The sequence below is a fragment of the Oryctolagus cuniculus genome, chromosome 1, assembly GCF_964237555.1.
Source record: "Oryctolagus cuniculus chromosome 1, mOryCun1.1, whole genome shotgun sequence".
NCBI lineage: Eukaryota > Metazoa > Chordata > Mammalia > Lagomorpha > Leporidae > Oryctolagus > Oryctolagus cuniculus.
In genome coordinates, this window is record NC_091432.1 from 153,898 (window position 1) to 180,601 (window position 26,704).

The window sequence follows — 26,704 nt, forward strand, 5'->3', positions numbered from 1 at the left end:
AGCATGTAGCTCTGCCCCCAGAAGCAAGAGCGCCTTCCACGGGGTCCAGGACAGCTGCGCCAGCTCCAGGCATCACGTCTGTACTCCACTGGTCAGGAAGGGGAACCGTGGAGGCTCCTCCCCTTCACACGGCTGCTGGTGTGACCACCCCTTGCTGCAGGGAGCCCTGGGGAACCTGACATCCTCCTCAGATAGCAAGGGGGGCCGGGAGCACCCAGCGTCCTCTGTCTCAGGCCAGTTAGAGTGGACGGATGAGTCTGCGGGGGCCCAACCAGCCCCTGGACACTCCGAGGCCACTGTCAACCCCCAGTTCCCGGCTCAACCGGACCTGATATTTTCTTTATTTGTATTTTATTTTTAAGAAAGATTCATTTATTTGAAAGGCAGCATTAGAGGCAGAGAGAGAGACAGAGAGAGGTCTTCCACCCGCTGGTTCACTCCTCAAATGGCCACAACGGCCAGGGCTGGGCCAGGCCAAAGACAGGAGCCTGGAGCTCCACCCAGGTCTCCCATGGGTGCAGGGGCCCAGCACCTGGGCCACCTCCCGGCCTCGCGTGATATTCTGCGTGGGCACCGTTGCGCGTCACCGTCTACGCTGCGGGTCCCCCCGGGGGCATCGCGGCTGCGTCTTTCTCCGCCACGACCCAAGACCTCCCCACTCTCACGGCCGAGAGACCCTGTTCTTCCTCGACCCCCATTTCCAAGGGCGTCTGGCGAAGGACCCTCGGCCCCAGAGCCCCGGAGCCAAGACAGCGCCCCCTGGCGGGAGCAGGGCACAACTGCAGGGAAGACCCCCACTCGGGGAGGAGCGGAGCCTGGGACGGGCGGGGCAGCAGGACACCAACACGCGGGTGCCCAAGGAAAACACTGGAACTGAGGACCACACGCGCGAGCCGGCTCCGCAGCACGCGGCCAGCCGCCTGGACGTCCGCCAGGAGGCCTCGGGCCGGGAAACGGGCACGGGCAACCTGCGTGAGATGCGATGTTGGAACCGGGTTAACCCGTGAAACCCCGGGGTGGGGGCACGGGTTACCTGGGGCGGCCACCTGGCCCGGCGCTGGCCGCCCGCCCGAGGCCTTGCCCACGACGCCGGCGCCAGCTCCAGGCCCATCGCCCTGACGGCGCGGGTGCCGGGCTCCAGCGCCGCTCCGCACGAAGCTGCAGCCCGCCCTGCCCTTCGTGCCGGGGAACGCTGCCCCGGGCGCGCGGGCCAGGTCCACTGCGCTTCCTCGGAAGACCCTGTCCACCGTCCTCTCCGGAGGCCGCCCCGCGAGGAGGTCAGGGTGCCGGCACCCAGGGCTGTGCGACGACCCCCACGCGGGCCCACGACCGCCCGGGCGATCCCCGCTGTCTGCGCCCACAGAGCCCCAGGCACCTCCAGGGAGACCGTCGCCTCACTGCCCCACGCGGCGGCTCCGCCCCCAGCCCTGGAGTGCTCTGGGCGCAGGTGCACGGGACAGGGAGGGGGGAGCTCCCGGGCGCAGGTGCACGGCGCGGGGTGGGGGCTGTTCCCAGGCTCAGTTGCGTGGGGAGGGGCAGTGCTCCTGGGCGCAGGTGCACTGGTGCACTGGGCAGGGGGCGTGCCCTGTAGCCCACCGCGGCCTCCTCCCAGGTCCCCGCAAGGCGTTTCCGGCGGTTTCCCGCCACGCCCACGTGAGCTTCGCCCCAACAGCCATTTCCTGAGGGCTGGGGCGCCCTGGGGCTTCTGCAGGCTGCGCGCGGCCGGGGAAGGGGTCTCAGGGCACTGAGCCCCCCGAGTGCCCGACGAGAACGGCCAGGGCGAGAGGCAGGCGTCAGGCCCGCACCGACGCGCAGGTAAGCCCAGGCCCAGGCCCCACGTGCGACGCCGTGGGAGCGGGCGCGCGGTCACCTGCCTTCCGTGCCAGTGTCAGAACCCGGCCCCACATGGGCGCGAAGGCCGCAGTGGGGGGCTCTTATGAAGTGCGGGGACCTCCCAGCCGCCGGGGCGCCCCGCGGACCCGCCGGGCTCTGCGCAGTGGGCTGGGGGCTTGGGGCGCAGGCGACCCCGCACTACTCCGCACCAGTGGCCCGCATGCGGGGGAGACCGCGCCGGTTCCTGCGACCCCCGGCGTCGGTGGCCTTCTGGTAGACACCGGGCCTGGCTGGCCCAGAGTCCGCGGCTCCCGGGCTGGCCGCGGTCTTGTCCCCACTTCCCCCGCAGTGACGCAGCCGGTGCGGGTGCCCTGGGGAAGTCGCCTTATCTTAGGGGCTTCATTCCCCCCGGGGAAGTTCATTGTAACCGGAGAAATCCCCTCTACTGGGTTTTGGTTTTGTTCATTTAATCCTCAGTAAAGTCGCATCCATAACAGGACCCTAGCCGGACCGTCGGAGAGAAACAGGAACTCGGAGCGATGCTGGTTCCGCTTTGGAGCCCTTGCTTTGTTTTTGTTTTTAAAGGCTTATTTCTTTATTTGAAAGGCAGAGTTAGAGAGACAGAGAGAGAGGTCTTCCATCTGCTGGTTCACTCCCCAAACGGCCGCTACGGCTGGAGCTGGATCGGTCCGAAGCCAGGAGCCAGGAGCTCCCACAGGTGCCGGGGCCCAGGCACCGGGGCCGTCTTCTGCTGCATTCCTGAGTGTGTTATCAGAGAGCTGGATCAGAAGTGGAGCAGCCGGGACTCGAACTGGCGCCCACTTGCGGGTGCCACCGGCAGCTTTACCTGGAGCCACGGCGCCGGCCCCAGCTCGCATTTCTGATTCTCTCTCTGGGTTTCAGCGTCCTCCGTGGACCGGAGTCGCCCTCATCCTCACCTGGTCTTGAACCTCCTGCGGCAAAGGCCTGGCTCCTGGCCTTCATCTGCGTGCTGAGGTTCCCGGCTCCGTGAGTGGTCGCGTCCCACACGGAGGGGTCTGGGTTCAAAGCCAGCTTCCTGCTGACCCAGACCCTGGCTCCAGGGCCCGGGTTTCTGCCACCTGGACGGAGCTCCCGGCTCCTGGCTTAGGCCTTGTGGGTGTCTGGGAGTGAACCAGCTCTCTGCCTCTCAAAGAATGCATTCAAAAGACTGTTTCTAAGATTTACTGTTTGAAAGGCAGAGTTAGAGGAGACACAGAGTGAGGTCTTCATCCGCTGGGTCACTCCCCAGATGGCCGCAACGGCTGGAGCTGGGACAAAGCAAAGCCAGGAGCCAGGAGCTTCTTCCGGGTCTCCCACGCGGGTGCAGGGGCCCAAGCACTTGGGCCGTCCTCTACGGCTTTCCCAGGCCATGGCAGAGCTGGATGGAAAGTGGAGCAGCCGGGACTGCAGGCGGTGGCTTTACCCGCTACGCCACAGCGCCAGCCCCTAAAACTTTTTTAAGAAACACAAAACTGAGTGGAGAAGCCAAAGGCCAGGACCCACCCCCTCCAGCCTCCCCTGCTCCTCTGTTCAGGGACCCCAGACCCAGGGAGCCCCCCCACCTCTTCAAGACAGAACTGAGCGAGCACCGCACCCCCTCGGCGGCACTGCCCACAACTGAGCGGCTTTGTCCCCATGGATAGGCCAGTGTGGGCATCGTGGGTAGTCTTGGACGACCGAGTTCCTTCACCCGCATGGGTGTCCACTCCAGCTGGCCGGCAGCCGCCTGCCCCGCCTCTTGGCTGTGCCGGACAGCGGTGAACACCTGTGCCCAGGCGGCCGTGCGGCCGCTGCTGTCCTGACTCGGAGACCTGTGAGGGGCCTGCAGGAAGCCCACATGAAACGGAATTTAAATCTTTATTTCGTGCAAAGTATTTTGCAATGCACGCACAGAAGGGTCGTCATGAAGCCAGCGAAGGGCAGCTCCCAGCTCCCGGCCAGCCCGGCTCTGACTCCTGGCCCCGGCTTCCTGCTCGCCTGGAAGGCAGAGCTGGAGGCCTAGGCTGGGGTCCCTGCCACCCGTGGGGGCCGTGGACTGAGGTCCTGCGCCTGGCCACAGCCACGGCGACCCTGGGGCATCTCCAGAGGCTCGTTCTGTCTCCCCCCCACACACCTCTTGCTCTGCCTCTCAAATTAAAAAAAAAAATTTATGAAGCCGTGGGGGCGCGTTGTGGTCAGCGGGTTAATCTCCACTTCCGGCCCAGCCCCTGCACCCTCGTGGAGACCGGGGTGAGGCTTCGCCCGGCCCAGCCTGGCCGTTGCGGCCATTTGGGGAGTGACCTGCAGATGGAAGACCTCTCTCTCTCTAACTCTACCTTTCAAATGAATCAATCTTTAAAAAAAAAAAAAAAACCTACGGGTTTCGATTTTTTGGAACAAAAATGTATTTATTTTTTAACTCCATTTCTTTTTTTTTTTTTTTTTTTTTTTTTGACAGAGTGGACAGTGAGAGAGAGAGACAGAGAGAAAGGTCTTCCTTTGCCGTTGGTTCACCCTCCAATGGCCGCCACGGCCGGCGCACCGCGCTGATCCGAACCCAGGAGCCAGGTGCTTTTCCTGGTCTCCCATGGGGTGCAGGGCCCAAGCACCTGGGCCATCCTCCACTGCACTCCCTGGCCACAGCAGAGGGCTGGCCTGGAAGAGGGGCAACCGGGACAGAATCCGGCGCCCCGACGGGGACCAGAGCCCGGTGTGCCGGCGCCGCTAGGTGGAGGATTAGCCTATTAAGCCGCGGCACCGGCCACTCCATTTCTTTTTTAGAGTATTTTTTTAGCTTATTTGACAAACGCAGAGAGAGCAGAAAGCGCGCGCCGCTGTGCCGGGAGGGACTCCACGAGGGGACAGGTGCGGGCCGGGAGCAGGCGCTCGGGGCGGGGTGCGGCCCCCAGCCCGTCCCGGCCGCTGCCCTCGCCGTCCAGCCCGGGTCTCTCCGGGTCGCGGGGTTGGGCCTGCACTCGAACTTGCGGCCGCCAAGCTCGGCCCGCACCGCCCCGGCTCCTGCTCGCACCGCCGCCCGTCACCTAGCGACCCGCGGCGTCCTTCCCGGCAGCCTCCGCGGCCGCCGCCGTGACGTCGCGCGGCGGGCCCAGCATGCCCCGGGCGGGCGCGGACTACGACTCCCACAAGGCCCCGCGCCCCCGCCTGGCCGGCCCCACGGCGCTGCTGGGACCCCGCCGCGCCGGCTCCGCGACCCCTGGCCGCACCGCCCGCCTCCCGCGCCGCCGGGCTCGCGCCGGGGACCGGGGGCGCGCGGGGCCGAGGAGCGGGGCAGCGGCCGCGCCGCGGCGCCATGCGCAGGAGCGAGCGCAGGGGCGCCGGGGGGTCGCGGCCGGGGTCCCCGGCGCCCGTGGGGAAGGCCTCGCTGGAGGAGCCGCCGGCCGGCCGAGCCCCGGGGCCGGGCGACGGCCGCCGCAGCACCGAGTCGGAGGTGTACGACGACGGCACCAACACCTTCTTCTGGTGAGGGCCGGGGGCGCCTGGCCGGGGTCCCCGCGTTGCGGCTGGCGGAGGGCGCGCCCTGCCCCGGGGGTCTGGGCTCCCGGGCCGCCTCGGACGGGCTCTCGGGCCCTCCCGGGCCGGACCTCGCCGGCGCGCTCCGTGGCGGTCCCGCTCCCGGCCTCACGGTGCCGGCGGCCGTGCGCGGTCCCCCCGAGCCGGCGCCTGCAGCCCGGCGGCCTCCGCGTCTCCGGTTCCCCGCCACGGGCCGGCGCTTGTCGCGGCCCCAGCCCCGGCGTCAGGCCGCCCTCCTCGGCTTTCCGTGGGGGCGGCGGCGGGGCAGTGGCCGAGTGCCCAGGTCAGCAGTCCCGCACCGCCGGCCGGGCTCGGGCTGGCGCTGCGACCTTGGGCTGACCCTCGGCTTTGCTGCTTTGTGTGAGACGGGACCCCTCGACCGCAGCGCGGCACTGGGGACCGGGGCCGTGGCCTGTCCTGCTGAGGACACGTGGGCCTGCGAGGGACTCTGGGAGCCGGGGGTGGGCGCGGCGCCGGCGCCCATGGGAAGTGAGGACAGGCGGCCGGCCGGCGTGGGCGAGCCTGGAGCAGCCCCCACACAGGCGCTGGGGGCGCAGGGAAGGGGCCGGGCGGGGGAAGCCGCCCCCGCGGGGCTTGCGTCCCCGGTTACCGGTGGAGAGCTTGTGCCTGAGCGGCGGGGTGGGGGCGTGGCCCTGGGAGACAGGCCTGTGCTAGGTGGGTTCCGTCCGTCGGGGCCCCCACCGGGTCCTCAGGAGAGGGTCCTGGCGCAGGCCCAGAGGGGCACTGAGAGCGGCACGCCCTGCCCGGGGTTAGCGCCGTGCGCGTGCCCGTGCCCGGGGTGTGGGGTCTCCGCGTGCAGGGAGCCGCGGCCCTGGACGACTGCCTGTGAGTGGCTGCCCCCACCCCCCCGCACCCCCTCGGAGCTGGGCTCCCAGCGGCTGTCAGGTGCTTAGTGAGGAGTGGTGCAGCCTCACCTGAGAAGGGGTCACACGGGCGCCACAAGTCCCCAGAGGCAATCGCACCGTCTGAAACCTTGTCTAAGACTGGGCGAGGGGGCTGGGGGCTGCCTCTGGAGGGCAGGACTCACCGCGGGGTTTCACGTCCAGACTGAGTGACGCCCAGGGCTGCAGGGGACGGTGGCACCCTTGGCCCGTGCTGGTCAGCAGGTGACCCGGCCTCCAGGCCAGTCCTTGACCTGCCTCCCTCCAGGGGTCCTGGCGGGGCAGCCTGGTGCCCGCTCGGCAGGGCGTGGCTCCTGGTGACAGGGGCCAGCATCTTCACACCTCTCCCCCGTCGGGTGGCCGGAGTCTGGGACTTCCAGCAGCCCTGGCCTGAGCCTGTCTGGGGTCTGCTCAGGCCCTCCGGACGGGGAGGAGGGACCTCCGGGATCCAGCATCCTGGGAAGGGCAAGGCCATCTGCCTCAAGGGGCACCTGTTACACGCGTGTGGGCCCGGCCGTGCCCTGTCACTCACACAGTGCCCTGTGGGCCCGGCCGTGCCCTGCTACACACGTGTGCCCCGTGGGCCCGGCCGTGCCCTGCTACACACGTGTGCCCTGTGGGCCCCGGCCGTGCCCTGTCACTCACACAGCGCCCCGTGGGCCCCGGCCATGCCCTGTCACTCACACAGTGCCCTGTGGGCCCCGGCCATGCGCTGTCACACAGTGCCCTGTGGGCCCTGGCCGTGCCCTGCTACACATGTGTGCTCCGTGGGCCCGGCCGTGCCCTGCTACACACGTGTGCCCTGTGGGCCCTGGCCGTGCCCTGCTACACACGTGTGCCCCTGGGCTGTGTTTGGGAAGTATTGCACAAAGGACTTGGGAAAAGCTGTTCACGGTTTCAGCTCAGGTCGCTGATGGGGCTGTGGTTTGAGCCCCGCTGGACTGGGTGCTGCTGGAAGCCCCTTAGTGTGGTGTCCCCACTGCCACCCTGCCCCGGGTGGACACGCAGGGGAGGTATCGGCCTGTTACCCCTCATCTCCGCTCAGGCAGGGTTGGCGTGGGGAAGGCGCCCGTCCTGGATCCCTCACCCCTCCCTTAGCCTGGGGCTCTGTCCTGCCCCTGCTTTCTAGCAGGCACTGCTGCCCTGGGCAGGAGCCACCCAGGCAGGAGGCCCAGGGGTCCCGGTAACCCCCATGCCCTCCCTCCTGCTGAGGGTCCCACCAGGTCCTTGTTAGCCCCCATGCCCTCCCTCTGGATGGGGCTCCATGGGGTCTCACGGGCGTCCTGTTAATGCTGTGCCCTCCCTGGGGCTGGGGCCCAGAGCACCCTCAGCTGAGCTTGGTGCAGCTGGTCCCTCCTGAGGACCATGCGCCTTCTGGAGAGGCCCTGTCTCATGGCCGGGGTGGGGCCTGGGCACAGGAGCCTCCTCCCCACAGGCCTTCTCGGGCTCCCTCACAGCCACCGTCGCTGGGCCTCGTCCTCACTGCAGACATCAGGACCCTTGGGTGACACGGGGCACAGCCCAGGCCCCAGACATCGCCCTCGGGGAGTCCAGCTGTCTTGCTGTGCCCTTCCCAGGGAAAGCGCTGGGGCGCCCCGGGACCCAGGGCCCTTCTGCCCTCCACGCGTGCCCCCCCCCCCCCCGGGTGGCGTGTGCGGAGGCCTCGTTCAGGAGCCTCCCGGCCAGGGCTGAGTCAGAATCCCCACGTGTGTGAGGCGCCGGCTGTGTAGTCCCACACTGACCTGGCTGTGTGTTTGGGTTGCAGGCGTGCACACACCCTCACTGTGCTGTTCATCCTCACCTGTGCACTTGGCTACGTGACCCTCCTGGAAGAGACACCCCAGGACACAGCCTACAACACCAAGAGGTAAGTGCCAGTGCCGCCCTTGCCTGGGCCGCAGCGTCTCCCCGTGACCTCCCACCTGGGGTCCATGTGGTGCCTCCAAATCGGTTGATGAGGACAGAGCTGTCCCTGTCCCTACAGGGCTGTGTCCTGAGCCCTGGGAGGCCCCAGCACTGTCCAGTGAGTCCTGCAGATCCAGAGCCAAGGGCCAGCCACGTGTGATATATGTGGAATGTGTGTGTGATGTATGTGTGGTGTGTGTGATGTATGTGTGGCGTGTATGATGTATGTGTGGTGTGTGTGATGTATGTGGTGTGTGTGATGTATGTGGAGTGTGTGTGTGATGTATGTGAGCTGTGTGATGTATGTGGAGTGTTATGTGATGTGTGGCGTGTATGATGTATGTGTGGTGTGTGATGTATGTGAGCTGTGTTGTGTGTGATGTATGTGGCGTGTATGATGTATGTGTGGCGTGTGATGTATGTGAGCTGTGTGGTGTGTGTGAGCTCTGTGTGCTGTGTGCTGTGGGTGTTATGTAGGTGTGCAGTATTTTGTATGAGGTGTGCGCTGTATTTCATATGTGGCATGGATGGGGTGTGTTGTATAGGTGTGTAATTTGTGGTATATTTTCTGTGTGGCATGGATGGTGTGTGTGTTTTAAGTGAGATATATGTATTTTGTGTGTGTGTTGTGTGAAGTGTATTTTGTGTGATATGTGTATTATATAGGTGTGGTGGGTGTATTTTGTGTGTGGTGTGTATTTTGTATGTGGTGAGTATTTTGAATGTGTATGGTGTGTATTTTGTGTGTGGCATGTATATTTTGTGTGAGGTATGTATTTTGTGGGGGGCATGTGTGAGGTGTGTGTATTGTAGTTTGTGTGGCATGTATAAGGCTTGTGTATTCTGTGTGTGGTATGTGTACAGTATCTGTATTTCATGTGTAGCATGTGAGGTGTGTATTTTGTGTGTGGTATGTGTGAAGTGTGTGCATTTTGTGTGTGAGGTGTGTGTATTTTGTGTGCGGCATGTATGTGGTATATGTATTTTGTGTGGTATGTGATGTAGATTGTGTGTGGTATGTATGGTGTGGATTTTGTGTGAGGTGTGTAGATTTTGTATGTGGTGGATTTTGTGGTGTGTGAGATGTGGGTATTTTGTGTTGGCATGTGTGGTGTGTGGCATATGTGTGGGGTGTGTGTTGTATTTTGTGTGTGACATGTATGGTGTGTATTGTGTGGTGTGTGAGGTGTGTGTATTTTCTGTGTGTGGTGTATTTGGCGTGTCTGGTGTATTTTGTGCGGTATGTGTGTTTTGTGTGTGTGATGAGTGAGGTGTGTGTATTTTGTGAGGTGTATATGTTTTGTGTAGTGTGTGAGGTGTGGATTTTGTGTGTGGCATGTGTGAGGTGTGTGTCCTGTGTGTGGCGTGTGTGAGATGTGTGTCCTGTGTGTGTCCTGCGTGTGACATGTGTGAGGTGTGTGTCCTGTGTGTGTCGTGTGTGTGAATTGTGTGTCCTGTGTGTGAGGCGTGTGTCCTGTGTGTATGGTGTGTGTCCTGTGTGAGGCGTGTGTGAGGTGTGTGTCCTGTGTGTGAGGTGTGTGTCCTGTGTGTGGCATGTGTGAGGTGTGTGTCCTGTGTGTGATGTGTGTGTCCTGTGTGTGAGGTGTGTGTCCTGTGTGTGGCGTGTGTGTGGCATGTGTGAGGTGTGTGTCCTGTGTGTGGTGTGTGTGTCCTGTGTATGTCCTGTGTGTGAGATGTGTGTGAGGTGTGTGGCATGTGTGAGGTGTGTGTCCTGCCTGTGGCGTGTGTGTCCTGTGTGTGACGTGTGTGTCCTGCGTGTCCTGCGTGTGGCGTGTGTGTCCTGCGTGTGAGGTGTGTGTCCTGCATGTGGCGTGTGTGTCCTGTGTTGGCTGTGCTGGAGCCGTTCCCTGCATGGGACAGACTGGCTCTCTGCCCTCTGGGCCTCGATGTCCACCTGGGCAGCTTCTGTCCAGCAAGGTCAGCTACAGCCTCTCGGCCCTGCTTGCTCCGAGGGAGGGGCCCAGGGCGCTGGAGACCGCACTGGGGTGGGACGTGGGGGAGGCGGGCTCTGTTCTGCTTGGGACCTGGGGTTCGTAGATGCAGCCTCACCCACCGAGGGTCCTGGTGTGTGCTCAAGGATGAGACGGTGACGGGTGGGTGGGTCTGAACACGGTGGCAGCCGTGGGGTGGCTGTGACACCGCCATCGGCGTCGGCTGCACACAGGTGACAGGTGGGGGGGTGTGAACACAGTGGGGGCCGTGGGGCGGCTGTGACACCACCGTCGGCATCGGCTGCACACAGGTGACGGGTGGGTGGGTGTGAACACAGTGGGGGCTGTGGGGCGGCTGTGACACAACCGTCAGTGTCGGCTGCACACAGGTGACGGGTGGGTGGGTGTGAACACAGTGGGGGCTGTGGGGCGGCTGTGACACCACCGTCGGTGTCGGCTGCACACAGGTGACGGGTGGGTGGGTGTGAACACAATGGGGGCCGTGGGGTGGCTGTGACGTCGGCGCCGGCACTGCACACAGGTGACGGGTGGGTGGGTGTGAACACGATGGGGGCCGTGGGGCGGCTGTGACACCACCGTCGGGTGCACACAGGTGACGGGTGGGTGGGTGAGACATGGCAGGACCGGAGGCGGCTGTGACAACACCGTCGGCATCGGCTCTTCAAGTCTGGGGCACAGGCGTCTCCCCGTGGATCTTTACAGCCCCACAGCAGTGCCCGTGAGCAGGGTTTCTGGCTGGAAGTTGCGGTTGGGGTCCCAGACCAGGGTGTAGCCTGCTTCCCAGGAGCCCACGGCTCTGCCCGTGCTCCCTCCCCGCCCAGGTTCCTGCTGGCTTCTGCCCCTGGCAGCTCCTCCCTCTCGCAGACGTCTGTCTGCCGGCAGCTTTGTTGGGTCTGCTCCATCCAGAGCAAGCCGGATCCAGACCTGCTGACGGGGGCCAGCGCCTCCCTGCGCCTGGCCCTGTAGGCCCCGCAGGCCCCGCGCTGCCTCAGCTGGCCTGAGGGGTTCTGAGTGGGACTTGGCCCCTTCTGTGTGCCTGCTGGCAGCACCAGGGTCTCGAGAGTCCACAGAGGCTGAGGGCAGGTCGTGGCCACGGCTCGGCAGCCAGGAGTAGGCCGAGGCTTTGTCTCCCTGGGTGAGAGCCATCGCCGAGAGGAGTGGGGTCCCCATCTCTGTACCCAGGGTCTTAACACCCTGGGCTGTCCTCCAGGCCTGGGTCCTGCTGTCCACATGGGTGACCCAGACCCAGAGGGGCCCTGGCTCGCCCCCGAGCTTCAGGGGCAGCAGTGTGAGCCCTGCTCCCTTCATCCCGCCCTGGACCACCCCCACCCCGAGTGGAGAGGAGGCCTTCCTGCTCCCTCCCCTGCCACGGCTGGACACCCGTACTGCGCAGTGCCATTCCAGGGCCCTGGGTCCAGTTCTGCCCTGAGGCTCTGCGCTGGGGGACTCTGGACGCCTCACGCTCCTCACGCACCCGGCCCCCTGGGCCCTGGGATTCCGCGGCAGGCGCCTGGAGCCCGCACCAGGTGGCCTTGCTGTCGCTGTGTCTGCCTGGGGCTGAACTCCCACACTTCCCAACAGGAGCCTGACAGCACAGCCGGGCCGTCTGCACGGTGCCCTGGGCGCCGCCTGCCGGCGGTGTTTCCATGCCCTTGGGGCAGGCTGCCCAGTTGGGAGAGCATGGGAGTCACCCTCGAAGGCAGCCCACGTGTGTGTTGTGAAAGGTTCTCCTTGGGCTCCCGGGTGGAGCTGTGGCCGTGTCACTTGAAGGGCCGGGTTTGGCTTTGTTCTTGGGATGGACTCTCCCAGTACGGTGTGCTGCCACCTGGTGGAGACACTGCCCTGCGCCATGGGATGTCGGGGTTGTTGATCTGTTTGTGGGCACCTGGGCAAGATCTCCTTGTTTGTTTTTTAATTAACTAACTTGAAAGGCAGAGTTGACAGGGACAGAGAGAGATCTTCCATCCACTGGTTCACTCCCCAAATGGCCTCAGTGGCCGGGACTGGGCCAGGCCGAAGCCAGGAGCCTGGACTCACCGGGTCTCCCAGGTGCCCAGGCTGCCTTCCCAGGGGCACTGGCGGAGCAGCTGGGTCCCGACTGGTGCTCATTTGCATACTCGTGGCACGTGTGTTCCTGGTTCCCAGAGGAACACAGCGGGGCAGCCGACAGAGCAGAGGCCCAGCAGGGAAAGGGCGGCCGTGCTGAGGTCCTGGCCGGCCCAGACCACATCGGTCTCGACACTGTGCTCCTGAGACATCTTCAGAGCGAGCTACGGGTGGGCCGAAGGTGAGGTGCACCCTGGGAGCTTCTGCGTTAGAGCGAGGTGCCAGCCACAGACTGGGAAAGCACACGGGAGACACGAACGAGAAGCCCTGGCTCCGTGGCAAGAAACAGCCGAGACGGACGCGTTGTGCTGCGGTCGGCAGCTTCGGGAGCCAGTCCGGCGGCTCCATACAGAACTGGGGGACCCTGCAGTCACACTCCTGAGAGTCTGTCTGGAGGAGCGAAACACAGGCCTCCCCAGACAGCTGCGTGGGAGCGTCCAGAGCAGCTAGAAGCGTCCTCCGTGAGTGGACCACGGGCACTCCTGGTGACAGGAGGACGTGAGCCGTCAGCCATGGAGGGGCAGCGAGTCCTCCGTGCCCCCTCTGGGACGTCCCCAGCTCCGTGGCGTTTGGGGGAAGGATCCGCAGTGTGCAGGGCTGGGAGGATGAAGAGGTGACAGTGAGGCCACTGCTGATGCAGAGCGTAGGACTGGTCAGCACAGCGCACACATTTAGAAACCAATTCGGCTGGCGCTGTGGCGCAGTGGGCTAAGCTGCCACCTACAATGCTGGTATCTGAGACGAACACTGGTTCGAGACCCAGGTGCTCCACTTCTGATCCAGCTCCCTGCCAATGTTCTGTGGGAAAGTAGTGGAGGATGGCCTAGGTGCTTGGGCCTCTGCACCCATGGGGGAGACCTGGAGGAAGCTCCTGGCCTCAGCCTGGCCCAGCTCTGGCTGTTGCAACCATTTGGGGAATGCACCAGCTGATGGAAGACCGCTCTCTGTCTCTGTCTCTGTCTCTTCCTCTCTCTGTTACTCTGATTTCCAAATAAATTGTTTTTAAAAATTTAAGAGGCTGGGGGGCTGGCGCCGTGTCTCACTTGGTTAATCCTCCGCCTGCGGCACCAGTATCCCATATGAGTGCCAGGTTCTAGTCCCGGTTGCTCCTCTTCCAGTCCAGCTCTCTGCTGTGGCCCGGGAAGGCAGTGGAGGATGGCCCAAGTGCTTGGGCCCCTGCACCCACATGGCATGGGAGACCAGGAGGAAGCTCCTGACTCCTGGCTTTGGATCTGCACAGCTCCGACCGTGGCGGCCATTTGGAGAGTGAACCAACGGAGGGAAGACCTTTGTCTCTCTCTCTTTCTCTCTCTCTCTCTCTCTCTGTATACCTGTCAAATTAAAAAAAAAAAAAAATTAAGAGGCTGGGACCCTGGAGGGCAGGCCAGTTGTGACAGGAGAGCCTGGCCCTGGGGCTGCTGGGCAGGTGGGGCCCACGGGCGGAAAGTGAGCGCTGCCAGGCTGGCAGACACCCATGTCCTGCCGTTGGTCCAGGGCTCCAGGCCACCTGCAGGCCCGGTAAGAGCTCGCACTCAGCTCCACACAGGCACAGGTCCTGTGGCTGGACGTTGTGTCGTCCGGTTCTGGGAGGACTCGGCAGTTGCATGGGGGGCTGAGCCGCAGGGCCTGGCTGCTCACGGCTCCCCGGGCAGCGTGGGGCGGCCGCTGTGTCCCCGCGCTCACGCTCTCGGGGCCCGGTCACATGCGCTGTAGTGTAGGAAGGTTTGAGCACTCCTGGGTCCTGGTATCTGGGAGCTCTGGGCCGTCTGTGTGGGTACCGAGGGCGATTGTATGCGTTCACACACAGCACACGCATGTGGCAGGGGCACGGGGATCTTGTTCCCCAGAGCCAAACAAGGAGCACAGCAGTGCCAGTGCCCAAGTTCTCCCATGGGCAGCTCCTGGGTCAGGCACGCGGCGCCCGAGTCGGAGGGTCCCCTCGGCTGGGAGGGACGGCTGCCCAGGACGGCCAGGTGGAAGTGCTCCCCGGGCTCCGCAGAACCCGAGACCAGGGGCCCCTTCTGACACCCCATCCCAAAGACAGCACCTGGGGTCTCCCAGCCCATCCTGCTGAGAGGTGCCCTGCAGCCCCCAGCACCCTGGACAGGGTCCCAGCACTGGGGGGATGGGAGCTGAGTCGAGTGTGGAGTCTGGTCATTGGCAACAGTCGTGCACAGCTGTGGCACTGTGCTGTCCTGCGGGTGTAGACCCAGGCTGTCCTGCAGGTGTAGACCCTGCGTAGCCCTGCGGGTGTGGACCCAGGCTGTCCCGTGGGTGTAGACCTGTGCTGCCCTGCAGGTGTGGACCTGTGCTGTCTCGTGGGTATAGACCTGTGCTTTCCCGCGGGTGTAGACTCTGTGCTGTCCTGCGGATATAGACCCTGTGCTGTTGGGGTGTAGACCTGCGCTGTCCTGCGGGTGTAGACGCCCCTGGAACTGAAGATCTGCTCCCCGCCCTGCTCTGGCGCTGTTGCAGTCTGGTTCTGCAGGTTCGTGTGACAGCCCGGCTCGCTGGCTCTGCTCAGGGCGTGGTCCTCTGACTCTGCACCCGTGATTGAGCGGGGTGTGCTCAGCTGTCTTCCTGTGCAGGGTTAGGCCCTCCCAAAACAGTCTCCTACCCTTAGCACCGGAGACCTGGGGCAGGGCCCTGCGGCCTGGAGATGGGGGCGGAGACCAGAAACTCACCAGGGCCGGTCCTGAGGGCCTGGTGGGGCCGGGCTAGCTGCCTGCCACCGGCTGGGGCTGCTTCTCCCAGAATTCTCAGCCGGGGTCGGTGCACCTGCCCCAGGTCCCCACCCCTCGCTCCCCTGGCAGCATTCATGCCTACCCTGCAGCTGATGGCCGAGGACCCCCAGCCTCCTCCTGACAGCTCAGACCAGGCTGCTGGGTGCAGGACGTGGGTCGGCCCCGCTGAGGCCTGCTCTCCCTCGGCCGGGGCTTCTCCCCCACTGGGTGTCCCGGGATCCCGCTGCTCCTGCCTCCCGCCTGGCAGATGCTTGCGCACACTGAGGGCTGTTTGTTCTTTATTTGCAGAGGTATTGTGGCCAGTATTTTGGTTTTCTTATGTTTTGGAGTCACACAAGCTAAAGACGGGCCATTTTCCAGACCTCATCCAGGTAACCTGCTGCTCCTCCCTCCGTGTGTGCCGCGGCCTCGTGCTCAGGCCGCCCCGTCTGCGCTGCGGGCCTGTGTCCTTTCCCTGCCCCTGGCCGGGGGCCCAGACGTGGGGCTCCTGTCTTCCCTGGTGCCGGCCCACCCACCACCCCAGGCCCTCGGCCCCCAACCCCCTGGAGGGCAGGCGCAGGCGGCCCCGGCTCGGGAACTGGGGGTCTTTCTCTCCTGTCTCAGTCATATTTAAACACAGCCTCCCATACAGAGTAGCCACTGTTAGGTTTGGGGGTGTTTGCATATTTAGGTAGCCTCAAGAAATGGGAATCATACTGTATGTGTGGGTTTTTTTTGTTTTTTTGTTTTTTGTTTTTGTTTTTTTTTTTTTGACAGGCAGAGTGGACAGTGAGAGAGAGAGACAGAGAGAAAGGTCTTCCTTTTGCCGTTGGTTCACCCTCTAATGGCCACTGCGGCTGGCGCACCGCGCTGATCCGATCGCAGGAGCCAGGTACTTCTCCTGGTCTCCCATGGGGTGCAGGGTCCAAGGACCTGGGCCATCCTCCACTGCACTCCCGGGCCACAGCAGAGAGCTGGCCTGGAAGAGGGGCAACCGGGACAGAATCCAGCGCCCCGACCGGGACTAGAACCCGGTGTGCCAGCGCCGCAAGGTGAAGGATTAGCCTAGTGAGCCGCAGCGCCGGCCTGTATGTGTGGTTTTATATCACAGCTTTCATTTTAGGGTCACAAGCACTTGGCCTCTGGGTTTGCTTTTATTTTTGAAAGTCAGTTGAGGGAGAGGAGAAAGAGAGCAACAGTTCTTCATCAGCTGGTTTGCTCCCAGACGCCCTCAATACCCGGGCTGGGCCAGGCCAGAGCCAGGGGCCAGGAGCTGTCCATGCAGGTCTCCCACGAGGCCGGCATCGCCTGTGCCTCCCAGGCAGAGCAGCCAGCACTGGAACCAGCCCTCAGATACGGGATGCTAGTCCCAAGCCGCAGCCTCACCAGCTGCACCATGACACTGGCCCCCGTGGGTGTCCAGCTCACTTAGCTGTTGTGGGGTCTGGGGTGATGCACCCACCTACACCGTGCGGGCGTGTGTAGGGCTGCGGCTCTGTCGTGATTGGTTAGGTTGTGGTAGACGTGTGTGCACAGCTGAGGAGTCGCTGCTGAAGCGGCCTGGGAACAGAGGTGCCGCAGGCCCATCCTGCACGTGACACAGTGGGGAGGGCCTGCCCACTGGGGTGAGCTGCCTGGAGAGCGGGCAGTGGGGAAGGAGACAGCGGGCTCAGGAGCAGCTGTGCCTGCACAGGGCCTGGGCGCGGTCGAGCGTCTGTCCTGCTGGCGGGGGGACGAGCCCTTCCTGAGGGGCACCCAGACGCTCGGCTCCGTCTGGTCGGGGAGCTCGAGCTCTGGGCCACATGAATGGAGGCTTCTGACCCGCACGCCTGCGCCCTCCTCGTGGTGAGCCCGGGCGTGTGTCGATCTCAGTGGTTTGCGGGCCACAGCCCCTGCCCCCTGCCAGTCTGGTTAATGCTGGCGGCTGTCCAGAGCCCCCACGCGTCTCCACTCTGACGGTGCTGCAGTCACCTGGCAGGGGACTCAGGCCACCAGGCACTCGGGACAGGGAGGCAGGCCGGGGGGAACCTGGGCCTCTGGGAGCAACAAGGTGTCCGCTCACCTGTCTGGAAGCTCAAAGTGGCTGCAGCCCCCAGCGAGGCCGGCGGAGGGGGCGCAGCCCTCCCGATCCTGTCTGTTTTCATCTGTGGCTCCTCCAGAAGCGGGCGTCGGGGTGGGTTGGGTCCTGGGTCAAGGCAGGTGGGAAAGGTGCGGGGCTCTTAGGGGAGTGGGCACGTCCCAGCCGCTCGCCACACCCACAGGACGCGGGAGAAGTAAGGACCCTGAGGTCTGGGCCTTCCCCAGCCAGGGCAGTGTGTGTGGGGGAAACTTGGAGGTTTCCCAGGTGCGGGCCTGGCCTGGCTCCAGGCTGACCGAGGGTTCGCAGGTGGGCCCTCCCTGCCCTCAGGTGCAGCCCGTGTCCCCAGCTGTGCAAGGCTGTTGAGCAGGGTTCTGGGTTGGCCCTGGCGGTCGCGGGCTCCCTGCTGCTCAGCATGGTGGCGGGCAGTCCAGGGCCGGCTGGACACTAGAAGTCCAGGCTGCTCAGGAGACTTGAGAGGAGTTGATCCTGGTTAAATCCAGGAAAATGTGAGTTCAGTTCCATTCTTGTCGGACGCATGGCATGCAGAGTGAGCCGTGGCCGAGGTGCCACGGTTGGGAGTGGTCAGCAGGGACCTGTGCACGCGGGGAAATGGCCTCTTGCCCCCAGTGGCCAGGCAGGAAAGAGCCAGAAGCGGCCATGTTCCGGAGAGGGGGAGAAACTGCTCACTCCAAGTCGTGCCTTGCTCCGTGGCTGCCCCACGGGGTTTGGACATGGGAAGAGTTCCTGGGGCTCCTGCGGGGTGGGGCCCACTGATGCCTCCGCCATCTCCCCCGCAGCTTACTGGCGGTTCTGGCTGTGCGTGAGCGTGGTCTACGAGCTGTTTCTCATCTTCATCCTCTTCCAGGTAGGGAGCTGGGGACCGAGGGGGGAAGGGGCTGGGCCCATCTGTGGGAAGATGGCTCTAGGCGTGGGCACGGGTGGGGCAGAGCCGGCCGCACCTCCACGGCCCGCTGCAGAGCTGACCGGGGCCAGGCCGGAGGGGAGTCTGGGCCTCACGCTGGAGTCCGGGGCTGAGGGTCCCTGGGTTTCTGTTGGTTTGTGCCTGGCTTCCCGGTGCTCGTCCTGCAGAGGCTGGGTTCAGGGAACCTCTCCTCGTGCGGCCTGGGTCAGGGCTGTCCCCACAGTGCCGGCCAGTACAGCTCTGCTCTGCTCAGCGCGCCTTGAAGGGGAGACCCCAAGGACCAAAAATGGCCGCACCCACAGCCTATGTGGCGGGCTGCAGGTGGAGCTGGCACGGACAGGGCTGTCCCCGCTCACACATGTGTGTGTGGAGGCACAGCCGCGGCGAGGCCATTCCTGTCCCCACGACACCCTCTCTCTACACCGGGCACTGCATACCCCTGACCAGGCTTACGGGCACACGTATGCAGTCAGCACCCGCCCCCTCCCAGGGGAGCACGCGTGTGCAGTCGGCCCCTGCTCCCTGCCCCCGCAGCATGGAGATGACTCTGGGGTCATGTTGGACGGGCAGCTGGGTCGTCACTGGCGATGTTGGTGTCCCAGGCCCACCGTGTCCTTGGCAGCACGTGTGGGGTTGTCTGAGGTTCCATCTCAGACACAGGTGTTTGGGGCCTGGCGCTGTGGTACAGCAGATTAAGTCGCTGCCTGTGTGAGATTCCACAGGGCTGTGTGTGTGTGTGTGTGTGAGAGAGATTCCACAGGGCTGTGTGTGTGTGAGAGATTCCACAGGGCTGTGTGTGTGTGTGTGTGTGTGAGATCCCACAGGGCTGTGTGTGTGTGTGTGTGTGTGAGAGAGAGAGAGAGAGATTCCACAGGGCTGTGTGTGTGTGTGTGTGTGAGAGAGAGAGAGAGATTCCACAGGGCTGTGTGTGTGTGAGAGATTCCACAGGGCTGTGTGTGTGTGTGTGTGTGTGTGATTCCACAGGGCTGTGTGTGTGTGTGTGTGTGTGAGAGAGAGAGATTCCACAGGGCTGTGTGTGTGTGTATGTGTGATTCCACAGGGCTGTGCATGTGTGTGTATGTGTGATTCCACAGGGCTCTGTGTGTGTGTGTGTGTGTGAGAGATCCCACAGGGCTGTGTGTGTGTGTGTGTGTGAGAGAGATTCCACAGGGCTGTGTGTGTGTGTATGTGTGATTCCACAGGGCTGTGTGTGTGTGTGTGTGTGAGAGAGAGAGATTCCACAGGGCTGTGTGTGTGTGTGTGTGTGTGTGATTCCACAGGGCTGTGTGTGTGTGTGTGTGTGTGAGAGAGAGAGATTCCACAGGGCTGTGTGTGTGTGTATGTGTGATTCCACAGGGCTGTGCATGTGTGTGTATGTGTGATTCCACAGGGCTGTGTGTGTGTGTGTGTGAGAGAGAGAGATTCCACAGGGCTGTGTGTGTGTGTGTGTGTGTGTGATTCCACAGGGCTGTGTGTGTGTGTGTGTGTGTGATTCCACAGGGCTGTGTGTGTGTGTGTGTGTGAGAGAGAGAGATTCCACAGGGCTGTGTGTGTGTGTGTGTGTGATTCCACAGGGCTGTGTGTGTGTGTGTGTGTGAGAGAGAGAGAGATTCCACAGGGCTGTGTGTGTGTGTATGTGTGATTCCACAGGGCTGTGCATGTGTGTGTATGTGTGATTCCACAGGGCTGTGTGTGTGTGTGTGAGAGAGAGAGAGATTCCACAGGGCTGTGTGTGTGTGTGTGTGTGAGAGAGAGAGAGAGATTCCACAGGGCTGTGTGTGTGTGTGTGTGATTCCACAGGGCTGTGTGTGTGTGTGTGTGTGTGAGAGAGAGAGATTCCACAGGGCTGTGTGTGTGTGTGTGAGAGAGAGAGAGATTCCACAGGGCTGTGTGTGTGTGTGAGATCCCACAGGGCTGTGTGTGTGTGTGTGTGTGAGAGAGAGAGATTCCACAGGGCTGTGTGTGTGTGTGTGTGTGATTCCACAGGGCTGTGTGTGTGTGTGTGTGTGAGAGAGAGAGAGATTCCACAGGGCTGTGTGTGTGTGTATGTGTGATTCCACAGGGCTGTGCATGTGTGTGTATGTGTGATTCCACAGGGCTGTGTGTGTGTGTGTGTGTGTGAGAGAGAGAGATTCCACAGGGCTGTGCATGTGTGTGTATGTGTGATTCCACAGGGCTGTGTGTGTGTGTGTGTGTGTGTGAGATCCCACAGGGCTGTGTGTGTGTGTGTGTGTGTGTGAGAGATTCCACAGGGCTGTGTGTGTGTGTATGTGTGATTCCACAGGGCTGTGTGTGTGTGTGTGTGAGAGATTCCACAGGGCTGTGCATGTGTGTGTATGTGTGATTCCACAGGGCTGTGTGTGTGCGTGTGTGTGTGAGAGATTCCACAGGGCTGTGCATGTGTGTGTATGTGTGATTCCACAGGGCTGTGTGTGTGTGTGTGTGAGATCCCACAGGGCTGTGTGTGTGTGTGTGTGTGTGTGTGAGAGAGAGATTCCACAGGGCTGTGTGTGTGTGTGTATGTGTGATTCCACAGGGCTGTGTGTGTGTGTGTATGTGTGATTCCACAGGGCTGTGTGTGTGTGTGTGTGAGAGAGATTCCACAGGGCTGTGCATGTGTGTGTATGTGTGATTCCACAGGGCTGTGTGTGTGTGTGTGTGAGAGAGATTCCACAGGGCTGTGCATGTGTGTGTATGTGTGATTCCACAGGGCTGTGTGTGTGTGTGTGTGAGAGAGATTCCACAGGGCTGTGTGTGTGTGTATGTGTGATTCCACAGGGCTGTGTGTGTGTGTGTGTGTGTGAGAGATTCCACAGGGCTGTGCATGTGTGTGTATGTGTGATTCCACAGGGCTGTGTGCGTGTGTGTGTGTTATTTAGTTATTTACTTACCTGAGGTGGAGTCAGAGGGGAAGATGGTCTTCCGCCCGCTGGGTCACTTCCCTGATGGCTGCAGTGGCTGGGGCTGGGCCAGGCTGAGGCAGGAGCTTCCACGGGTGACCCCGACCTGCACCCCTGCGGGAGCTGCCACGTCACTCGTGGCAGCTTCACCACTGCGCCCGGCCCCGGTCCCTGACACAGATGGTTGCGTGTTAGCTGTGCCCATCTGCGTACACGTGGTGGCCATGTCTATCTAGATGCATACATGTTGGCTGTGTCCATAGATGCACACGTATGTATACATAGAAATGGTGGCCGTTTCTATGTATACACATGGTGGCCAAGTCCGTGCATAGATGCACGCGTGTTGGCCGTGTCCATCCGTAGATGCACACGTGTTGGCCGTGTCCATCCGTAGATGCACATGTGGTAGCCGTGTCCACCGCTGTGTGCTGACCCCCATGCTCCCTCTCCCTGACACAACTCCGTGGCTTGCAGCTGCTCTGTCCACAGAAGGGCCGTGGGCTTAGGACTCCTGTTGGCTGTTCAGGGGCCAGAGTGTTCGCCATGTCCACCTCCTGGCATCCTGGGCCTGTGCTGGAGGGATCGGGGCTGGTCCCAGCATAGGCTCCTGCCTTGGCCTTGTTGGTTCCCGGGGGCATGGCGCAGCCTCTGCAGGGGTCCCCAGATGCACGCAGGCGCAGACGTGAGGCTGCCTCTGTGTGGGCTCCTGGCCTCAGTGTGGGCACTGCCTTGCAGACCGTGCAGGACGGCCGGCAGTTTCTGAAGTACGTTGACCCCAGGCTGGGGGTGCCGCTGCCCGAGAGGGACTACGGGGGAAACTGCCTCATCTACGATGCCGGCAACGCGGCCGACCCCTTCCACAACATCTGGGTGAGGCCCAGCCCGAACCTCCCGCGGGGAGGGCGTGGGGTCTGCTGGTGGGAGTGGACCCCAGGCCGCTGGAAGGCACCAGGCTTCGTGGTCCCAGGGGCCCTGACTGACCTGGGGGCAGGGCGGGGGCGGGATGGGGACAGATCTGAGGGTGGCCTGTCCCCTGCAGGACAAGCTGGACGGCTTTGTTCCCGCCCACTTCATCGGCTGGTACCTGAAGGTATGGGCACATCGTCCTCCAAACGCACACGCGTGGGTCCTAGGGCTGCCTGTGTGAGGCTGGGGAGGAGCCGGCCCTGGCCCCGGCCCCACCCCGTGGGTGGCCTTGTGGTGGCCCCCTGGGAAGATGCAGGAGGCGCCAGCCCAGCACAGCTGCCACACTGCCCCCGCCACCAAAGGCCTCTGGGCCTCCCCAGTGGGACTCAGCCCCGGACACCTCTGCTTCGGCGTCGGGGCCTGCTCCTTACAGATGTGGGGGCTGCTCCCCGCGGGTGGGCACACCCCCCGCCCCGTGTGCCTGCCGGCCCAGGGCTGGCCGGAGGCTGACGGCCCCACCCTGCAGACCCTGATGATCCGGGACTGGTGGATGTGCATGATCGTGAGCGTCATGTTCGAGTTCCTGGAGTACAGCCTGGAGCACCAGCTGCCCAACTTCAGCGAGTGCTGGTGGGACCACGTGAGTGTGGGCGCAGGCGGGGGCGGGGGCGGCTCTCGGCCTGCTGGGACCCGGGGGGGGGCGGCTCTCGGCCTGCTGGGGCCCGGGGGCGGCTCTCGGCCTGCTGGGACCCTGAGGGGCGGCTCTCGGCCTGCTGGGACCCGGGGGGGGGCGGCTCTCGGCCTGCTGGGACCCGGGGGGGCGGCTCTCGGCCTGCTGGGACCCGGGGGGGCGGCTCTCGGCCTGCTGGGGCCCGGGGGACAGCTCTGGGCCTGCTGGGACCCGGGGGGACGGCTCTGGGCCTGCTGGGGCCTGGGGAGGGGTGACTCTGGGCCTGCTGGGACCCGGGGCGGGGGCGGCTCTCGGCCTGCTGGGGCCCGGGGGCGGGCGGCTCTCGGCCTGCTGGGACCCGGGGGGACGGCTCTCGGCCTGCTGGGGCCCGGGGGGGGCGGCTCTCGGCCTGCTGGGACCCGGGGGGACGGCTCTGGGCCTGCTGGGACCCCGGGGGACGGCTCTGGGCCTGCTGGGACCCCGAGGGACAGCTCTGGGCCTGCTGGGGCCCGGGGGGACGGCTCTCGGCCTGCTGGGGCCCGGGGGACGGCTCTGGGCCTGCTGGGACCCGGGGGGACGGCTCTGGGCCTGCTGGGGCCTGGGGAGGGGTGACTCTGGGCCTGCTGGGACCCGGGGCGGGGGCGGCTCTCGGCCTGCTGGGGCCTGGGGGGACGGCTCTCGGCCTGCTGGGGCCCGGGGGGGCGGCTCTCGGCCTGCTGGGGCCCGGGGGGGCGGCTCTCGGCCTGCTGGGACCCGGGGGGACGGCTCTCGGCCTGCTGGGGCCCGGGGGCGGGCGGCTCTCGGCCTGCTGGGACCCGGGGGGACGGCTCTCGGCCTGCTGGGGCCCGGGGGGGGCGGCTCTCGGCCTGCTGGGACCCGGGGGGACGGCTCTGGGCCTGCTGGGACCCCGGGGGACGGCTCTGGGCCTGCTGGGACCCCGGGGGACAGCTCTGGGCCTGCTGGGGCCCAGGGGGACGGCTCTCGGCCTGCTGGGACCCCGAGGGACAGCTCTCGGCCTGCTGGGGCCCGGGGGGACGGCTCTCGGCCTGCTGGGGCCCGGGGGGGGCGGCTCTCGGCCTGCTGGGGCCCGGGGGCAGGCAGCTCTCGGCCTGCTGGGACCCCAGGGAAGGCTCTCGGCCTGCTGGGACCCGGGGGGGGGGGTGACTCTGGGCCTGCTGGGGCCCCGGGGGACGGCTCTGGGCCTGCTGGGACCCCGGGGGACGGCTCTCGGCCTGCTGGGACCCTGAGGGACAGCTCTGGGCCTGCTGCTGGGACCCAGAGGGATGGCTCTGGGCCTGCTGGGACCCTGGGGGGCGGCTCTCGGCCTGCTGGGACCCTGAGGGGCGGCTCTCGGCCTGCTGGGGCCCGGGGGACGGCTCTGGGCCTGCTGGGACCCCGGGGGACGGCTCTGGGCCTGCTGGGGCCTGGGGAGGGGTGACTCTGGGCCTGCTGGGACCTGGGGGGGGGCGGCTCTCGGCCTGCTGGGACCCGGGGGGGGCGGTTCTGGGCCTGCTGGGGCCCGGGGGGGCGGCTCTCGGCCTGCTGGGACCCCGAGGGATGGCTCTCAGCCTGCTGGGACCCCGAGGGACAGCTCTGGGCCTGCTGCTGGGACCCAGAGGGATGGCTCTGGGCCTGCTGGGACCCTGGGGGACGGCTCTGGGCCTGCTGGGACCCGGGGGGGGCGGCTCTCGGCCTGCTGGGGCCCGGGGGGACGGCTCTCGGCCTGCTGGGACCCCGAGGGATGGCTCTGGGCCTGCTGGGCCCTGGGCGCCACCTGCCTGCTTGCTGCCCCCAGTGGATCATGGACGTGCTGGTGTGCAACGGGCTGGGCATCTACTGCGGCATGAAGACGCTCGAGTGGCTCTCCCTGAAGACGTACAAGTGGCAGGGCCTCTGGAACATCCCCACCTACAGGTAGGCTGCCGGGCTTCTGCCCGCCGGACCGTGCACTCCTGGAGGCCCGGGGTCGCCCCCAGCGCTGTCCTGGTGGGGATGGTGGGGGCTCCCGGGGGCGCGGGCAGCCCACTCTGCTGCCCCAGCTGCCCGCTGTGTGGTCCCCAGGGGCAAGATGAAGCGGATCGCCTTCCAGTTCACGCCTTACAGCTGGGTGCGCTTCGAGTGGAGGCCGGCGTCCAGCCTGCGGCGCTGGCTGGCCGTGTGCGGCATCATCCTCGTGGTAAGGCCGCTGCCCCGCCCTTGCTTGGGTGCCCGCCGCGGGCACGAGCACCTGCTCACCCTCTGCCCCCCTAGTTCCTGCTGGCCGAGCTGAACACCTTCTACCTGAAGTTCGTGCTCTGGATGCCGCCCGAGCACTTCCTGGTGCTGCTGCGCCTCGTCTTCCTGGTCAACGTGGGCGGCGTGGCCATGCGCGAGATCTACGACTTCCTGGACGACCAGTGAGGGCGGGGCCGGGCGGGGCTGCGGTGGGCGTGGTTGTGAGCAAGGTGGACTGACTGGATGCCCTGTGAGGGCGGGGCCGGGAGCCGGGGGCACCCAGCCAGTTGTCGCCTCCCGTAGGAAGCCGCACAGGAAGCTGGGCCAGCAGGCCTGGCTGGTGGCGGCCATCACGGCCACGGAGCTGCTCATCGTGGTGAAGTATGACCCGCACACGCTGACCCTGTCGCTGCCCTTCTACATCTCCCAGTGCTGGACGCTCGGCTCCGTCCTGGTGCTCACCTGGACCGTCTGGCGCTTCTTCCTGCGGTGAGCGCAGCGGGGCCGGCCGCCGGGACTGGCTCTGGGCGGGGTCTGTCAGGAGTGAGTGGCAGGTGGAGACTCGGTCCCCAGGGTGGTGACGTGGCTGTGCTGCCCGCAGGGACATCACCTTGAGGTACAAGGAGACGCGGCGGCAGAAGCAGCAGAGCGACCCGGGCAGCACCGCGGGCAGCGAGGACGGCCCCCTGGAGCTGGACGAGGAGCTGTCCGGGCCCGCCGGCGGGCAGCCACAGACAGACCTGCCGTCGGCCACCTCCTGAGCCCCCCAGGCCTCGGCCTCGGCCTCAGGGCTGCTCTGTACTGGCCTGCGGCTTTGCCCTCGTGTGTGTGCACACGTGCTGTGTGGCGTGGCCTGAGCAGGGGCTGCTGAGATGTTCCGGGCCGATGAGGGCGGCGGCTGCGGGGCTGGGGTCCTGCCCCCCGGTGTTGGGGCTGTGCAGTCCTCCTCTCCAGTCCAGACCCCTGGGCACAGGCTCGTGGTCAGCCAGGCAGGGCAGGTGCAGGGAGCCCAGCCCGGGATGTCTTGGCTTTACCGTGAGAGTTGAGGGGCTGGGCCACCGTGCCCCACGTGAGCACAGGTTCTGGTGCAGCGCCTGGAAGAGCGGGAGACGGTGCAGGTCCCTGGGCCCCAGCACCCGCCTGGGGGACTCGAGGAAGCCCCTGGCTCTGGCCCGGCCCAGCCCTGGCTGTTGTGGCCGTTTGGGGAGTGACCCAGCAGATGGAACCTTGTTTCCCTGTCACTCTGCTCTTGAAATAAATACTTAAAAAGGAGGAAGGAGTTTCTTCAGGACCTATGGGCCCCCAGGCTCCGCCTCCTGCAGGGGCCAGACCACCTGCCCTGGTCCCCAGGGCACGCACTGCCCTTGACCTCTGCACGGTGGTCTCCCCACTGCCCTGCCTGGATGGGCCCAGGCTCAGACTGACCACTGCCTGCCCCGTCTGGCATCGCCTATTGCTCAAGGAGCCCTGGGACCTGAGTGGGGTCCGCCCAGACACAGGCCCAGGGGAGGCTAACACCGCAGCTGCCCGGCACGCCCAGGGCTGCGCTGCGGGCGGCAGGTCAAGGTCTGAGCTGCAGAGACAGCCTGGCCCTGGACCGGAACCCCCACCTGCCCGACCAGCGACACCCGTGCTGCACCTGTGCCTGGCGGGTGGTGCGCAGTGGCCCCGCCTCCCCCTCTGGAGGCCAGGATGCAGCCCCAATTTCCGCCTCTGGCTCCAGCACGGGACTTTGACATTCATTCGGGTGGTGAACCAACAACGGGAACTGGAAGTCTCTGCTTATGAAGTCTCTTCAGGAGGGGCCCAGAGCCGCCACCTGCAGCGCCAGCATCCCATAGGAGCACCGGTTCTAGTCCCGGCTGCTCCTCTTCCCATCCAGCTCTCAGCTGTGGCCTGGGAAGGCAGTGGAGGATGCCTGAGTGCTTGGGCCCTGCACCCGCACGGGAGACCCCGAGGAGGCTCCTGGCTCCGGATTGGCGCAGCTCCGGCCGTTGCGGCAGTTGGGGAGTGAACCAGCAGGTGGAAGACCTCTC

The 26,704-nt window shown here is 64.8% G+C and overlaps 1 protein-coding gene across 6 annotated transcripts; it reads left to right on the forward strand.

Annotated features, from left to right (window-relative positions):
- Nucleotides 1-1,660: 1,660 nt before the first annotated feature.
- Nucleotides 1,661-25,940, forward strand: PTDSS2 (phosphatidylserine synthase 2). 6 transcript variants are annotated; one of them, XM_070054877.1, is made up of 12 exons: nucleotides 1,666-1,815; nucleotides 8,032-8,133; nucleotides 15,283-15,365; nucleotides 17,851-17,918; nucleotides 21,614-21,748; nucleotides 21,918-21,968; nucleotides 22,311-22,424; nucleotides 24,250-24,368; nucleotides 24,516-24,630; nucleotides 24,705-24,850; nucleotides 24,972-25,157; nucleotides 25,270-25,940. In XM_070054877.1, exons 7-12 carry the CDS (start codon nucleotides 22,317-22,319, stop codon nucleotides 25,427-25,429), a joined length of 834 nt encoding a protein of 277 aa, XP_069910978.1. In that variant the 5' UTR covers nucleotides 1,666-1,815; nucleotides 8,032-8,133; nucleotides 15,283-15,365; nucleotides 17,851-17,918; nucleotides 21,614-21,748; nucleotides 21,918-21,968; nucleotides 22,311-22,316; the 3' UTR covers nucleotides 25,430-25,940. The 6 variants fall into 6 exon arrangements, with proteins under 6 accessions (XP_069910984.1, XP_069910978.1, XP_069910981.1 ...); XM_070054863.1 differs by lacking the exon at nucleotides 1,666-1,815 and adding an exon at nucleotides 4,958-5,313; XM_070054880.1 differs by lacking the exon at nucleotides 15,283-15,365.
- The last annotated feature ends 764 nt before the right edge of the window (nucleotides 25,941-26,704 follow it).